The sequence below is a fragment of the Otolemur garnettii genome, unplaced genomic scaffold, assembly GCF_000181295.1.
Source record: "Otolemur garnettii isolate 467f Iridium unplaced genomic scaffold, OtoGar3 scaffold00045, whole genome shotgun sequence".
Taxonomy (NCBI): Eukaryota; Metazoa; Chordata; class Mammalia; order Primates; family Galagidae; genus Otolemur; species Otolemur garnettii.
Window position 1 is genome coordinate 3417909 of NW_003852440.1, and position 17108 is coordinate 3435016.

The 17108-nt window shown below is 38.0% G+C and overlaps 1 protein-coding gene across 1 annotated transcript in view; it reads right to left on the reverse strand.

The window, feature by feature from the left end:
• The window catches only part of AIDA (axin interactor, dorsalization associated), a 44200-nt gene that overhangs the window by 5596 nt on the left and 21496 nt on the right, over positions 1 to 17108 (reverse strand). Inside the window, exons 5-8 of the mRNA XM_003790961.2 lie at positions 14387 to 14450; positions 13911 to 14017; positions 4005 to 4127; positions 731 to 853 (exon numbers count right to left, since the gene is read on the reverse strand). Coding sequence (XP_003791009.1) covers positions 731 to 853; positions 4005 to 4127; positions 13911 to 14017; positions 14387 to 14450 — 417 coding nt within the window. The remainder of the gene's footprint in view (positions 1 to 730; positions 854 to 4004; positions 4128 to 13910; positions 14018 to 14386; positions 14451 to 17108) is intronic.

A 17108-nucleotide genomic window follows, 5' to 3' on the forward strand; every position in this document is an offset into this window, starting at 1 on the left:
CTTCTAACTGCTATGGGGACCACACTTCTAACTGCTATGGGGACCACTCTTCTAACTGCTATGGAGACAACACTTCTAATTGCTATGGGGACCACTCTTGTAGCAAAACTGTGGAAAGTAAAGTTGTTTAGAGGTAGCAGAGAGGAGGCAGTGGCACCAGGTTTGAGAGGTCAAATAACACATATTCTAGAGGCTCAGGCAGGTGTTCAAAAAGTATCTGCACATCCTATACAAGCTTCCTGCAGACCTTGAAAATTTCAGAAACTACAAGTGAACCTCAGGTGATAAAGAGATTTAAAGTTTTCTTATTGGAGAACATACATCCCATTGGATATAAACCGCAGGGAAGCATTTAATCCTAAAAACTGTTTACCTTGGAAATGTAACCTCACTGTTTTATAAATTTGCTGTTGTTTTCCCTATTTTTGCACAAGTTATGGTGTCTTTCTACCCCAAACATTCAACCAGAAGAAAAAACTTGTTCTTTACCTATTAGAGCCTTAATCATTCGGGATCCTTAGGGAGTTCGTCCTTCCCCAACACTTTAGTGTCAGTAAAACTAGATAATACAATTCCTAATTTCCACATTTAAGACAAATGTACATTTCTTTCAAATCAATAAACACTGTGTGATATTTGCTTCGCCAGATGCTAACTGTGCTAGGTCTGCTATGCACACAGACACCAACAAGATGTGTCCGTAAGATGTGAATTAATTATGATTACAAACCTTTGGTTAATTTTTCAACATGCTTCTGGAGCTCAATGTCCACATTAAAATGAACGTATGTATCTTCTTTTCTTGAAGCCACAGGAGTATCTTGCACAGGAGTTAGATCTATGCCATTCAGATCTAGAGAGAAAAAAGTAGGTTTCTTTTTAGGAGTGTTCAAATATACAGACTCAAAAACTGCAAACTACAGAGCTTTACATTTCCTAAAGAGTCTTGGAGAAAGCAGAGAGGAGATTCCCAGGCTAACAGAAATGATGTTTAGTGTGAGGGGCACCCGAAGAGTGGTGTCCACTGAGGGATTGGACACAGCTGAGTAGAGAGGGCCTGGAAGACACGGAGGAGAGGATGAAGCCCTGCTGTGACCAGGCACCAAAGAAAGCTTGTGGCTGGGTGCAGTGGCCCCTGACTATTATCCTGCACTCTGAGAGACTGAGGTAGGAGGACTGCTGGAGGCCAGGAGTTTGAGACCAGCCCGAGGAAGACTGAGACCCCATCTCTACACTTTTCTCTTGTCTCTACCAAAAAAATTCTTTTAATTACCCAGGCATGGTGGCACACACCTGTAGGCCCAGCTCCTTAGGAGGCTGAGCCAGGAGATCAGTTGAGGTCAGAATTTCGAGACCAAACTGGGGAACAGTGAGACTTTATCTCTACCAAAACCCAAAAATATTAGCTAGGTGTGGTGATACCATCTGTAATCCTAGTTTCTCAGGAGGCCGAGGAAGGAGGATCGCTCAGCCCAGGAGTTTGAGGTTACAGTGAGCTGTGCTGATGCCACTGCACTCTAGCCTACACAAGAGAGCAAGGCTGTCTCTAAATAAGAAAAAGAAAGCTGTGGAAAACAAGATTTGATCTTTATAGTTAAGAGGTAAAAATAACTTTTTGTATTCCTTAGGAAAGAGGCCACTATATTTTTGTGTGCAATAAAAATTTAAAATGTAAATGATATGCCACAATGGGGCCCCTGTCCCTAATTTCCAACTTAGATCAAGTGTATGGCTTGGAAAGGCTTTTCAACTATCAGAATTCCCCTGTTGTTGTCCTGTCAGAGGACCAAAAACAGACAATGAGAGCTCCAACAAAACTCTTACATCAAAGACAGATTTTTATATGTATTATCTAAATTCTCATTATATTTGCTATAACCTGATCTATACCAACCAGATGGTATATGAAGTTATTATGTATGGTTTTAGTTTCCTGGATCCAAGAATCTCCCAGTTTAATCAAATCTGACATGGATTCATTTAATGACTACTCAGTGTGTATATGTATTATTCAATAGACCTGTCTTAGGGGATTTAAAACAATTTAGTATATTTGAGTATTTCAGTCCTTAAAGACATTTATAAGAATATGTTTTAGGCCAGGCAAGGTGGCTTATGCCTTGTAATCCTGCACTTTAGGAGGCTGAGGCAGGTAGATCACTTGAGCTCAGGAGTTCAAGAACAGCTTTAGCAAGAGTAAAACATGTCTCTAAAAATAGCTGGGTGTTGATGCTGGCACCTGTAGTCCCAACTACTCCAGAGGCTGAGGCAGAGAATCATTTGAGCCCAAGAGTTTGAGGTTGCTGTGAGCTATGACATCATAGTACTCTACCAAGGGTGACAAAGTAAGACTCTGTCTCAAAAAAAAAAAAAAGATATGTTTTAGTTCAACATGTATGCAACGGTAACTTAATATCGACTACTTATCATTAAATATTTTTGTGTTACAATATATATTCCTGAATGAGTTATGCAGTTTTGCAAACAGCCTAGCAAACTACAACTCAGAATATACTTTCCAGTACACCATGTATTTCATAGTCGATAACATCAGAAGTTAAAGTGTCATACTATATATAATCTGTTGTGGAATTAGTTTATTTAAAAAAAGTTAAAGTACACAGCATTAGTGCTATAGATAATAGTCTCTACATATAAAAAAAAAATTCTTCTCTGTGGCCAAATTTATTTTTCTTTTAATTTGTACTAATGAACCCATGAGTCTAAATTTATTTCTATGATTAATGAAAGTTCCCTCCATTTAATTTCAGCCCATATCTGTTTATTTGATTTGCCTCAAACTACAGATTAAAGTAAACACTTAGATTAACTGTCCAGTTATTTCTGGGTAGGAGTATAACAACTTCATTCTCAACTACCCAATAATTATTTTTAAAAGACTGTTAAGTGCTTTACAGATAAAGTGTACTGTATAAAATGGTTGGCACCTAGAATTCAGCTACTACAGTTTGCCTCTTAAAAGACTGAAAAAGTTGGGTCTGCGTGCCCTCAATGAATCCCCAACAATAAAAAAAAAGACTGAAAAAGTTATTTTTAAGGAATAAATGGACTGCCACATTAGATAGGAGAAAAAACCAAATCCTAAGGAAAATCATGCTTCATCACCACAGTACCACAGTGAAGGATAGGAAATACTTCACTTTTTTAATGCCCCATAGGAGTGTATTCAAGGCACGAATGGGATAGATGTGTTCTATTTCCCCATCTTCACTGACGACTCATTGTAGGCCTGAGTCTCTTTCACCTCTGCAGGACTCTCCTATGTAAAAAGTTCTCTTGGACAGGAAGGATAGGGCCCAATGCAGGGGGGAAGGAAAGCAGAACACTGGGTTTTGAAAAGAAAACTACACACCCTTGGAATGTGCAGGACATTTTGCTAACCTGTATCATGTAGGGCGTATTTGCTGTTAAAGACAGCGTGTAGACTTGGCGCCCATAGCACAGTGGTTATAGTGCCAGCCACATACACTGAGGGTGGCGGGTTCAAACCTGGCCTGGGCGAGCTAAACAACTGCAACAAAAAAGGAGTCAGGTGTTGTGGCAGGTGCCTATAGTCCCGGCTACTTGGGAGGCTGAGGCAGGAGAATCAGTTAAGCCCAAGAGTTTGAGGTTGCTATGAGCTGTGACGGCACAGCACTCTACCAAGGGTGACATAGTAAGACTCTGTGTCTCAAAAAATAAATAAAAATTTATTTATTTATTCACACAGCGTGTATATCTAGCCAGCATCCTAGATAGAATTTTAAGAATGAAAAGACATACACAAAGAAAAACCAAAAGTGAGTGTAAGTTGTAACAGGAAAATACTTGTAGTAAATTTCTCAGAAATGTTTGATGAAGGAGTGATAATTTCTTCTAGGGGTTTTGCCTCATTGTAAAACATTGTAACAGATATAAGACTCCCCCCTCCAAAAGAAAAACTGTTCCAAACGAGAACATTACAAAATTTGCCAGAGGAAAAAAATGTAGACAGAGTTATTTACCCTTTACACTAACTGTAATATAGGGATCGATACATTGCCCAGCGTCTTTCAAACCGATTTTCTCAATTTTGATAGTGAGTAATGTCATTCCTGGTTCTGACGGCAACCTTGGTAATAAAGTACCTGGTAACAGAGAAAAGCGATACAAGTGAGCTCTACCAGTAACCTCAGAGTAAATATTTAATAAACACAGAGAAGATGTAGCCTCGGACTTAACTAGCTTAGTAATTAGGCATTTTTTTTTTTTTGGTTTCTAAAACTCCCCAAAGCTTGACATTCTTTCTAAATATGTAATTCCATAGAAGATATATTTACATTTCTACGTCTCACATTCACAAGAAGAAATTCAGCAGGACAAATTCAGTAGAAACTGTTAATTCAAGCGTGTTAAAAATTCAAATCGCTCCAGGAAGCTTAATTGTAAATTACTACATAATTAATAATATAATATAGTCATATTATATACACACACACACACACTTCATATATACTCAAATACACATTTTATATCTCAATACAGAGTAGTAGAACACAAATAGGAAAAACTTGTTAGACATTTGTTATATTACCCTACAGCTTGAGAAATACACTAGAATTAATCAACAAATCCTTTAGTTACCATTGACAGAGATATAATTTACAATTTAACATTTTATGTACTTAATTGAATAATCTTACAGTGTAAGATGTTCCACTCCTTTCCTCATCAACATCAAAGAAAAAAGCACCCCCCAAACCTATGGGAGTTGCAGTGAAATTCAGATCAATATTAGAAAGAGTCAGAGCTTTATGAATTGCTGCTGCCAACCCATGAACTGGATTTCTTAGACTTCTAATTTCTCTCAATAAAGTTTTGTTATTTTCTTCATAAAAGTTCTACACCTCTTTTGCTGAATTTTTTGGTAAGGTAGTTGATATTTTCTGACACCATTAAAATATTATATTTCATTTTCTTAGAAACTGTTGCATATTTATAGAGATAGAATCAATTCTTACGTAAACATTTCAACCCAGGAACCACATTCTTCTTAACACTAATGACTAATATACAGGTTCTTGTGCATGCTCCATATACATGTTCACAATGTCTGCAAAGAGAGGTATTTTCTCCTGTAAATTTTTAATTCTTTTACTTGTCATCGAACACCAAGTAGGTCTTCTAAAATAATGAAAAGAGATGGTAGGCACCCTTGTTTTGATCCTGATCTGAAAAGAAAGGCTTTTAATTTTACCATTAAATAGATTTGGGGCTGTAAGTATTACATAGTTACCTTTTATCTGATTAAAGATGTTCTCTGTTCTTGGTCTGCTAAATATTGTTTAAAATCATGAATGGATTTGGAATTTAACTGAAGACTTTTTCTGCCATCTTTTGAGATGAGAAAATTTTCTCCTCAGTTTGCTCAAATGGGAATTACTTTGATTTATTTTGCTAATTTAACACATATTTTGAAAATCACTGAACAGTTCATGGAGATTTTCCTAATTATTTCCTTTAGGATTTTTACCTATCATAGTTTACTCAGCCTATCTTCATATGGCAACTAGGTTGTTTCTAAAAGGTTACCATTACTAAAAACACCTCTAGAGAGAACCTGGTATGTATACAAGTGTTGTTTTTTTTTTTTTTTTCATGTTACTGTAGGGCAGGGGTCCTCAAACTTTTTAAACAGGAGGCCAGTTCACTGTCCCTCAGACCATTGGAGAGCCGGACTGTGGGCCCCGGGATGAGTCGGCTGCTAAGCAGGACAGGCAGCTGCGGCAAAAACACTTGGCGGGCTGGATAAATGTCCTAGGCGGGGTGCATGTGGCCCATGGGCCTTAGTTTGAGGACGCCTGCTATAGAGGAACATTCAGAATGAATTCCTAGGAGTGGGATTATTAGGCTAAGGGGAAACGTATATTGTTACTATTGCTGAGATATTGCTGAATTCCCCTCCCAGGGGAATCACTACATTTTAGTGAGGAATGAGCACCTGTTTCCCGATAGCCTCAGCAATGGTAGTTCTGATTTGCATGTCTTTTATTATAAGCGAAGCTCAGTTTCTTGTATATTTATTTATTTGTGTATCTTTGGGTGGGTATACTATTGGTTCATGTCTTTTGCCCAATTTTCTATTTTTGTTCCCCAATTTTCTAATATACTTTTGGTCTTTATTGTCACAACTCAAAATTTTCTTCATTTAATGAGGGTGTTAGTCCTTTATTTGTCTTTTCCACTTTATGTTGTTTTTGGCAATACTTTGATCATGGCTGTTTTTGACAGACAAAAGGTAACTGCTTATCTAACTTTCAAAGTCAATAACCAAATTTCTTTTTATGATAGACTATTTTCTCCCTATGTAAAATTGTTTCCACCTTTAGGTAAATCTTTTAGTTGAAATACAGGGCTAGAGTTTTTTTCCTTTTTACCAAAAAACTTTCTTGCCTGAGGCCATAGCAAAGGTTAGTCTAACTACTAAATATATTTATCTCTACCCATGTAATACAGAGGCAGAGATTTCAAGATATACAATTTATATAGTTCTTCCGTAATTCAATGAAGGGCGTAAGACATTTCACTGGAAGGTTCAGTTTTACCCCAAATAGCTGAAGTTATGTAATTAAGACCATAGACAGTACAGAAAGAGGTGTCTGTTCAAGGCATTTCATGATGGTTTCCAATGTGCTTTCTCCCTGCAGGGTTAAACTTCTGAAGGTGTGAAGACACACACCCCCTTCCATGACAATATTCTTTTAGCTCTGTCTTGCTGACTACATGGTAAACATTCTAAAAGATGAGTCTGGGTAACTGTTCATTTTTGTGTCGTTTTCACTGGTAATAAACACATTTTGTTGGAGAAATATTTTGTTTAATGAATAAATTAATTTCACAGCTCTTGAAGTTATTATGCTCTAGTAAACACATGACCTGAAGATATGTATCAATGCCTTATAATACGCATGAAGTGAAATAAAATACAAGGATAATACTACACCATCTGCAGCCCCTGCATTAGATTTTATGCACTGAGAAATGTATGTTCACAGTGACAGACAGAGACTGGGCGGCCCCTAGAGCAATTTTACGACAGGTCTCGGACTCTCAAATGCCATGAGCAGTGAGATTATGTTCCCTCGATTGGGTCTCTTTTGATGTCAGCTGCTTCTTCTGATTTACTGCCCCAACCTCCCCTAACGCAGCACCACAGGAGCATACATGATCCACTGGTATTGAAGAAAACTGAAGGGAAGTTTTCAATTCAGTGTGATTTCTAAAGAAGAGAAATGAGTCAGGAGAGGAAGGTTCTAAGCCTAAGCATAAAGACGACTCTGATAAGGTAGTAATGATAAATTTCAAGGTTCTGAGTCATTTCACTGCAATAGTACATCAGAAGATAAAAAAAAAAGTCCGTCTGATGATGAAAATTATTTACTAATAGATTATGCCTGGGCTGACAATTTCCAAGTTGATCATCTGCAGAAAATAACTTACAATTGCTAAACAATTTATAAAAACCTGAAAAATCACTTAACTACAAATCACAGCCATTGACAAGGGTGCTAATTATTTTGAGATTCTGATAGTATGTAAACAGGAAAGATTTTTTTAAAAGTCATATTCAGTTAAAAAGTCTCAGAAAGCAAATTATGTAGTAGCAGAATTAAACACCCAGAGAAAGAAAAATCACACAGTGGGTGAGAATATAATGATGCTGGATGCTCGTATGTGAAATTATAGTAAGTACAAGAAATTTAAAAGATTCCCCTCTCAACAGTACAAAAAAGTGACATCTGAATGACATCACATATGATGCTGAGGAGGTTTCATGATAAACCATAAAAACAGTTTCTGCACTGAGTCTACAGATTTTCCCAATGAATGTCATGCCAGTAGCATTTATAAAACATATTCCATCAAGAATGGTGAAATCAAGAAAACCTGTCCATTGCAAAGGCTCCAAACAAGCAAAGCCCCAGCTGGATTTGCCAGCAGCCATCTTCCCACATGCCTCTGAGGGGCCGCACTACCACCGGCACCGTGCTGCCACTCACAGGGGGCTCCCTGACAGGCTTCGCTCTTGTAAACACAGAAAACCCTGACACTATCACAACCTGTGGCTTTCTTCACTGAGGTGCCAGTGTCAAAACTCTTATAGATAAGAAAGGTTCTAAGTGACATCACAAAATTGGCCAAGTTTGTTAAGCAAACACTAGCTAACTAATCAATGTTTTGAAAACTATGTGAAAGCGTCCTGACCTAGCAACAGCGCCTGGCAGCCAAACATGTTATAGCCACTGTCACCATGGGGAGGGGAGGTAATCATGCATCTGAGTCCCCAGGGGACTGTCATGGTGTCCAGCGACCAGACAAAGGCGGAGGAGCTTCTCCAGCCCCTCAGCCCTCACCTGGACTTTTTCATTCCAAAAGGAAGCTGGCACAAACGAAGATCTTCACATAGAGTAGGATCTTCTTACATTCACGTCGTTCTGTGTGTGCGTCCAAAGATGCTCAGGACAATAAGGTCTGTGGGGAACTGGACTATGAAGGAGCCCCCAACCTAGAGTTGTGCAGGCTGGGGTTACATGGAAGGAAACTGAAGTCAGAGAAAACCTTTCGGGCCCTGTCCTCACATATAGAAGAGAAAGGCTGTCATTTCTTTACTCATCTTATTCTTTTTGCTTTAAAAACTATTGCTGGCTCGGCGCCTATAGCTCAACTGGCTAAGGCACCAGCCACATACACCTAAGGTGGTGGGTTCGAATCCCCAGCCCGGATCCGCCAAAACAACAATGACGGCTGCAACCAAAAAATAGCCGGGCGTTGTGGCGGGCGCCTGTGGTCCCAGCTACTTGGGAGGCAGAGGCAGGAGACTCGCTTGAACCCAGGAGTTGGAGGTTGCTGTGAGCTGTAATGCCACGGCACTCTACCCAGGGGGACAGCTTGAGGCTCTGTCTCAAAAAAAAAAAAACTATTGCTGTTGTTTGCATCACACATCACAACAAAAGGAAGATTTTTCTCCTACTATTATAAAACAGGAATTGTTATGATAGCCTTTGTTCCAAAATATTAGTACATTATTACATAGATTAGAATGTTAAAGCAGCAATGACTTCTAGGAAAATTACTATGGAGTGTATCTTTTGAAAAGACTGTGATGTGAGTTTGTTTTTTAAGTAATTTTATTTGTTTGACTTAATCTAAGATATTTGTCACAGGCATTGCTACTTCAATGAGAGGTGAGTTAGTCATTATTTTGGCATGGTGCTTTTTAAAAAAGTCGTGAACAAGAATTATGTAAGTTTTTATCCATATATTTAGGACAGAGTTCAATCAGGTGTCCAAAATGGAAACTAAGTACTATCATATATATGTGATAACATACATATTTTTTGTCAGTTTTCAATGATTTAGATTTAAGTTACTTCTAATTAAATTCATATATCTGATACTATTGAGATTCTCTGATATCCAATTTTTTAAGTGCATATTTGTGCTGTCAAATGTATAAAAAAAGACATATTTGTTTTATTTTCTTTATTGACAGCTGCCAGAAATTTACTAAATTTCATTTGCGTCTATCTTTCCTTGATCAGATATATGTGATTTGAATCATGGTTGGCTGACAAGTATCACTGTATTACAGCTGGGAAAAAATAACTTAATGAACTCACAAAGCCTGGCATGAGTCAGGGGCACATACTTCATGTGGGGTTGCTAGTTAAAAATCAGTAATCCATCATTTCCTATAGCAAGCAAGGAAGAATTGCCAACAGGTGGTCAAGATGAAAGGCGAGGTGCTAGAGTACTTTCAAGAAAGAATAGACCAGATGTGGCTGAGTGCCTTGAATAAGAAGAGCCACAGAATGTAGCCTACTCAATACCCATTTCACAAGAACTCAGAGCTCTGCAAACCTTTGAAGAAAATCTTTTGATTCAAATGATAGACTTCACAAATTTAAAAGAAAACAATTAAATTATAAAAGGATATCTTGAAATGTTTCCAAAACTACGTAGGCTTGAGAGCAAGAGAGAGGACGAACAAGTCCACTGAAAAGCAGCTGGGAAACTACAGAGCAGAATCAAACCATATTCTCTTTCCCTTTCAGCACAAACACGTGCCTGCGGGAGACTGATTCCTCTGCTCAGCCCGAGAACCTGAGACTGAGTGAGGAGGGAGAACTCTGTGTGCTGCGGTCTAACTATGCACTTAGATGATGTCCACGGCCTGGTCCCTACACATGTTCTGGATTTCTCTGAGAGAAGACTGCCCTGAGACACACACAAAAGCAATGAACACACTGCCCTTACATTTACATACATGTAACTATGTAACCATTACATTACATAGTTATCAACTTCTTACATTTGTGAGCAAGAAATCGCTTCCTTTCAACTTAAAAGTAAAATCCGTATTTTCTTATCTCTGAAGTTCAACTCAGAATTGAGTATTTATACAGCAAGAAATAAGGTTGATATTAAAGAAGTAAATTTTATTACTTTGAGATTCAAAAATAACTTAGTTTTATACATACGTAAGCCTACTAAGAGATGAAGAAGCAACACATATATATAATAACTTTGAAACTGGTAAGCCTATATTTGAGCTTGACCATGTTACTTATAAGTACATGTTTTTAAAAGTCTTGTATAAAATCCTGACTTGGCTTTGTTTTAATTTTCAGGTTACAAGTAATAGATTGTAAATTTAAACTCTCTAAATAAAATCTACAAAGATTACCTTTAGAAAAGTTAACTCTCATTTTGGATAAGTTGGTTATATGTTTGCCTTAGAGATTTTAAATTTTTCAGAAGGAAAGAGATTCATATCAAAGATAAATTTAAATACTTCTTTTTTTTTTCTTTTCAAGAAAGGTTGGCTAAAAAGTTATTTTTAATTTTAAATGGGAAAAATCTACTCTTGGTCATACCATAGCTACATACCAACCTCATTAGCTTAGAGTGACAGCGGTTAGTAGATGTGCTTGTCAAAACTCATAAAGCTGCACACTGAAAAGAACGAATTCTCTCTCTACGTACATAATACTGAACTTTCAAAAAAGTCGCACAATCCCTAGAGCCACCTTGACTCAACAACATAGAGACAGCCTACTTATTACTAAAATCTTGGGTTCCCTGGGGGTAACAACGTCTCCCTGATATATAATTAAGTTAAATGGTACTTTCCTATTTAAATTACATTTTCAATGAATATAATTTTATAAGTTATTTTTCAATGGTACAGGCCACAGGTAATATGATCCCAAACCAAATAAATGCTAATTAAACTACAACAACTTTTTCTTATCCTTAGTGAAAAATTCAGGGACTAGAAGGGTTTAGGAAACTATCTGTATCTCTGAAATGAAATGTTACAATAGGTTTCGCCTTACATGGCAAATGAACTTAACCTGTGGTAGAAATTTCTTTTCAACTTAGCAACCGGGACCCCATAAAGACCTTAATCTGTCTGCCGCATGATTTATATCACCTGCTTCTTGTTGACTACAGAAGTACAGCAAGTAAACAAACCAACCAGACAGAAATTTACAAGACTGGTAGCTACAGCACATGGTTTTAAATGGAATAAAATCACTGATACCGTAAAATAGCAAAATAATTTACTTCACCATCCCAGCAATCTCGAAACTTCCTACAAATATGACAAAAGCAAGAAAAATACAGTTCTCTCTTCATAAAGCAGACTGGAAATAATGCCCTATACCAAAGAAACATCATTAACAGTAACAGCTACCATCTACGGTGCCTGAAATGTTTCCAATAATCCTGTGGCGTGGGTGTTGCTATCCTCACTTAGAACTGTGACGAATAACAGCCATCACTAATATTTGGCATTTGAAAGGTACCATGCTAAATACTTTACAAATAGAACCTTATTTAATCTTCACAATAACTTTATCAGTTAGGCATTATTATTATCCTATTTTATAAAGAAATAGAAGAAAGCATCATAGGATTGCAGCATATTGCTAAGTCTCCTAAAGTGAACTAGTTTAATAGAAATAAAAACTGTGCACTGTGTAAGAACAAGACAGAGCAAAGCAGTAATTGGGAGACGCAAGGAATTTATCCAGTGTACTTGCCTAGATTACTCACAGGGAGAAAAGGATCTTCCATAAATATAAAAAGGGCTTGCTGTATAGTCTTTGGTTCCCTAAAACAAGATAGGAGGGGATAGGGCAACTGCTTAGTATCCATTCCTCTAGGGTCCAGTTTTAACCGTCGTGAGCTGATTAACTGAAGATGTACTTACAACAGTATGCAGAGAAAAGTTAACACAGCAGGCCTACGACTGTTACTGTTAGAAAGGCCAGCTTGTAAGGTCAGCCCATGGCTAGCATCTGGGAACTTGAATTTAGGAGGGTTCCACTATCCTCTGGTAAAAATAGTCACTGTGAGGCCAGGCACAGTGATAATCCTAGCATTCTAGGAGGCCGAGGCAGGAGGATCTCTTGAGCTCAGGAGTTGAAAATCAGCCTGAGCAAGAGTTAGACCCCATCTTTACTAAAAACAGAAAAACTAACTGGAAATTGTGGTGGGTGCTTATAGTACCAGTTATTCAGGAGGCTGAGGCAGGAAGATTGCTTGTACCCAGGAGTTTTAGGTTGCTGTGAAATAAGCTAATAACCACAGCACCATAGTCTGGGACAAACAGAGTGAGACTGTCTTAAAAAGAATAAAGGGCTGGGTGCAATGGCTCACACCTGTAGTCCTAGCACACTGGGATACCAAGGCAGGTGAATTGCCTGAGCTTATGAGTTCGAGACCAGTGTAAGCTAGAGTGAGACCTTGTCTTTTAAAAAGTAGCCGGGTGTTGTGGCAGGGCACCTGTAGTCCCAGCTACACGGGAGGCTGAGGCAAGAGAATTGATTCAGCCCAAGAGTTTGAGGTTGCTGTGAGCTACGATGCCATAGCACTCTACCCAGGGTAACAAAATGAGACTCTGTCTCAAAAATAATAATAAATAAATAAAAGATTGGTCATTGTGCCTAAACTGTGCAGATGTGGTTTGCATTGAACACCTGCTTTCCTTCCGTAGTCTGGAATTTCGGTCTGTGCTTGACAGAAGACACATACATACCATATTTTGCCATGTATAATGTGCACTTTCTGCCCAAATTTCTGAGGGAAAAATAAGGTTGTGCTCTATACATGGGTAGTACTAATTTCTTATCTATATAAGTATTTTTAATTATTTTTATTTATGCTTATGCATTAAAAGTATACTCTTGTACCATAATGTTATAAAATAAACACTAAAATTCCTTTACAATACAAAAAACAACTACCTAAATATAAACAAATAAAAGTTTGATTAAAAAAATTAAAACAAATTTTTTTTTTCCTGAAAGTTTGGGCAAGGAATACAGACAGGCTGCATTACACATGGCAAAATATAGTAATCAGTCCTCAGGAAAAGTCTTGAGCACTGACCCTCTACTGAGTTTCCCTAGTGGATAACATTTTGCGTTTCACGCATTGTTACAACTTATTTCTGGGATTAAGTAAATCTTACGTGACTCCACTGGAAAGGATCCTTGGACGATTTCACCTGGTTTCCTCCAGACTTTGCCAACATGCCCTTTCCCTTTGTTGATTCTGTTCTTGGGTTCTCTCATTGTACCAAAGCCTAGCTGTGATCCTAACTATGTGTTCAGCCCTCAGTCCTCCTAGTGAATCACTGAACATGTAAGTGCGTTTCAGACTCTGGACACAGACACTTACAGATACTTTGACACTAATAAAACAGCTACTGCCAATAACATGGCCACAAAAACTTGCCCAAGATTGGCGTGGGCTTTGTAGAGGTTTCACTTACTCCCCCACTACCAAATATCAAAATAAGTTGCAAACACTCCAACCTTAGTTTACGTTAAATACTATTTTTAATGAGTGATACCCACCGGGAACTCTAGCAGGGAAAGAATCCGGAGACCCTGCTCCAGCACCACCCTCTTCTTCATCTTCTTCAAATTCCAAATTCTCTTCTTCACCAGGTGCTAAAATTCTTCTGCAAGGAAAGGGGCAGAAAAAACAGTGAGCTATGAAACTGAATATATTAGTGAAATCTCACAACTCATATCATAGCTAAGGTGCTGATATAAAAAATGTTGACATACTGAAAGAATGTTTATGCCAATAATATTAATAATACCTAAACTGTAGAGAGTGGTGGCACATGCCTGTAATCCCAGCTACGTGGGGGATCACTTGAACCCAAGAGGTCATGACCAGCCTGGGCAACACAGCAAGACCCCATCTCACAAAACCAAAAACCAAAGCTGATATTTAAAAAAAAAAAAAAAAACCCAGAAATATCCAAAATATAGGTACAAAACTGATAATAAAATTAAAAGACAAATATAAATGTTTATTTTACCTTAATGGGACAGGCTGGACATCAAATGGGAATTCTTTATTATATGTAAGAATATTCTTTAGAACTAGAATAAAAAGATAAAGAAACATGAATACTCCCAGAAATCAAAATCACAAATTATATGTTAAATTTTTAATCATCTTTACTTTTCATATTAATATATATTTCAAATTCCCAGCCTTACTACTATTCAAGAGCCACAGTGCATTTGAATTAGCTAAATAAAAATATCCATTGTATACTTCAGGTACCAGTATTTTCAGAGTACTGTCAGACCCACAAGGAAAATAAGTTAGAGACCTTCAGAACCTCATAGAAAATGAACCCCCAAGTAGTTTTCCTGTGTACAAGGTCCTAGATGAGACATGGGACACCAGAGAAGAAAACACCTCCTCCCCGCAGTACTTTCGCTGAAGGGTATCAAAGATGACCTGCTAGAGGCGTACGAGCACATTTTATTCTCTGTTCTGAGTAGATTTCCCCGCAATGCCATCAAACTTGTAAAGTTGGTAGTAGCGAGGTTATATAATTATCTTATTTATTTTATGGTAAAATGTATTTTATATGCAATCATGCACCAAATAACCATTTTAGTCCACAATGGACTACATATATGATTGCGGTCCCATAAAATTATAATGGAGCTGAAAAATTCCTATGACCTAGTACACTACTACTAGACTGTATATCCTACTACTGTACTATACTTTTTATACTATCTAGTTTATGTAGTACTGCACTTGCTATACTTTTTATTGTTATTTTGGAGTGTGTTTCTTCTACTTAATTTAATTTTATCATGTTTTCACTGCACCGTTTCTATGTTTCCATATGTTTAGAAACACATAAACTTATCATAGTGTTACAACTGCCTACAGCATTCCGTACAGGAACACGCTCTACCCGGGAGGGCGTGTAGTCCCGGGAGGGCGTGTCGTCGGCTACACTGTCAAGGTTTGTGTAAGTGCACTCCGTGATGACTGCACACAAACAACACTGCCTGACTAGCTGCCTCCATCCTAACGTCCAGCGATCCATAATTGCACATACACACACATTACACAAAGAGGGATGTATCCTCAAGACAAGTCTTCAAAAGACATGGTACCATTCGGGTGTTCTGATTTGGGTCAATCTATCTTCAGTGATTACATTCTGGCATGCAAACTTAAAGAGAGATGTTCTAAATTCTAGCTGTATCTGGAGAGGTAGTATACGTGTTTAATTTAGTGTTTCTTTTCTAGCCTTTTGAGTTCCCAGGAACTACCTGCAAATACATCAAGGTAAATTCACAGCATTAACTGTGCAACCTAAACAGCTCCCATGCTTTTGTACTCAAATTATTTGGCCTTTAGTTTTGGAGTCCTACAGTTTAAAGCTAAAATAAGTGTGGTACACTGGCATCCCCAAAGAGGAAAACCAAAGAGCACAGGTTGCAATTAACAGGACTACTCCAATAGGGACTTCATATAGATGTACTCTGTCCTAAACCCTCCAGTGATGAAGAAGTCTGAGACTCGTATCTAGATTAACATTCTTCCTCTTCCTCCTTTTCAACAAATATATTATTGAGTATCCATAATGCTCCAGTCACTGGTTTAGATACTGAAGATAACAGTGATCAAGGCAGAGGGTTGCAGCCCACATAGATGGTCTTAGATCCTGGTCAAGAAAAGTAGACAATGAATAAGCCAGCAAACAATACAATGTAAGATTGTATACAGTTAGTGTCAGGAAGGGCACAGCCTGAAGGACTGTGTCATGGAGTAAGTGGGGTACAGGGAGAACATTAGCTAAGGTGGACAGGGTGCGCCTTCAAAACCAGATCATGAGAAAATATCTGAGCCATGACTTAAAATAAGAGGAACCAACAAATGGCTCAAGCAGAAGGGCTTCTTTCCAAGTATTAGCGAACAAGCTAGAGCAAAACAAAGGTTCTGAGGCAGGAACTAGGTAGGCGTGTTCAGAGAATAGAATAGACTGTACAGCTACAGTGCGATAAGCCGAGGGGAAGTGGCAGCAGATAAGGTTAGAAGGTTTGAAATCAAATCCTAGCCCTACAATTACGCCAGTGATTTGAAGTCACATAGCTACTATGAATCTCAGTTTTCTTGATTCTGCAATAGCAATACCACATCCTTTACAAACTGTTGAGAGACTCGAAATCCAGTGACATCTATGAACTACCTGGGGAAGTGGAAAGTCCCACACAGGTGTGAGCCTGCCTCACACATGGCAACCTGCTTTCTCCTTGTCCCGTGTTGCTGACTCGAATCTTAGTGTTTCTGGTCTCACTTAGAAGCACTATATTTTTAAATTATAAAAACATCTTTTCTAAACGTGGTACATGATTGCCTGATCATGATGAGTAAACTATTAATTCAATTCAATAAATATCAATTAATCACACACATATTATTGTGCCAGATACTAAGAATGGGGGAGTGGGTGACAAAAAAGACAACGTATCATTTATATCAGAAATGAAAACACAGAAATGACGTTTTAATAACAAAATAGAAAAAAAAAAAAACAACTGTTAATATGTATGAAACATCAGTAAAAAAGTTGAAATCTGGGGTAGCGCCTGTGGCTCAAAGGAGTAGGGCACTGGCCCCATCTACCGGAGGTGGTAGGTTCAAACCTGGCCCTGGCCAAAAAAACAAGTTGAAATCTGTATCAGTTATTAAGAATATCTTCTGGCTCGGCGCCTATAGCTCAA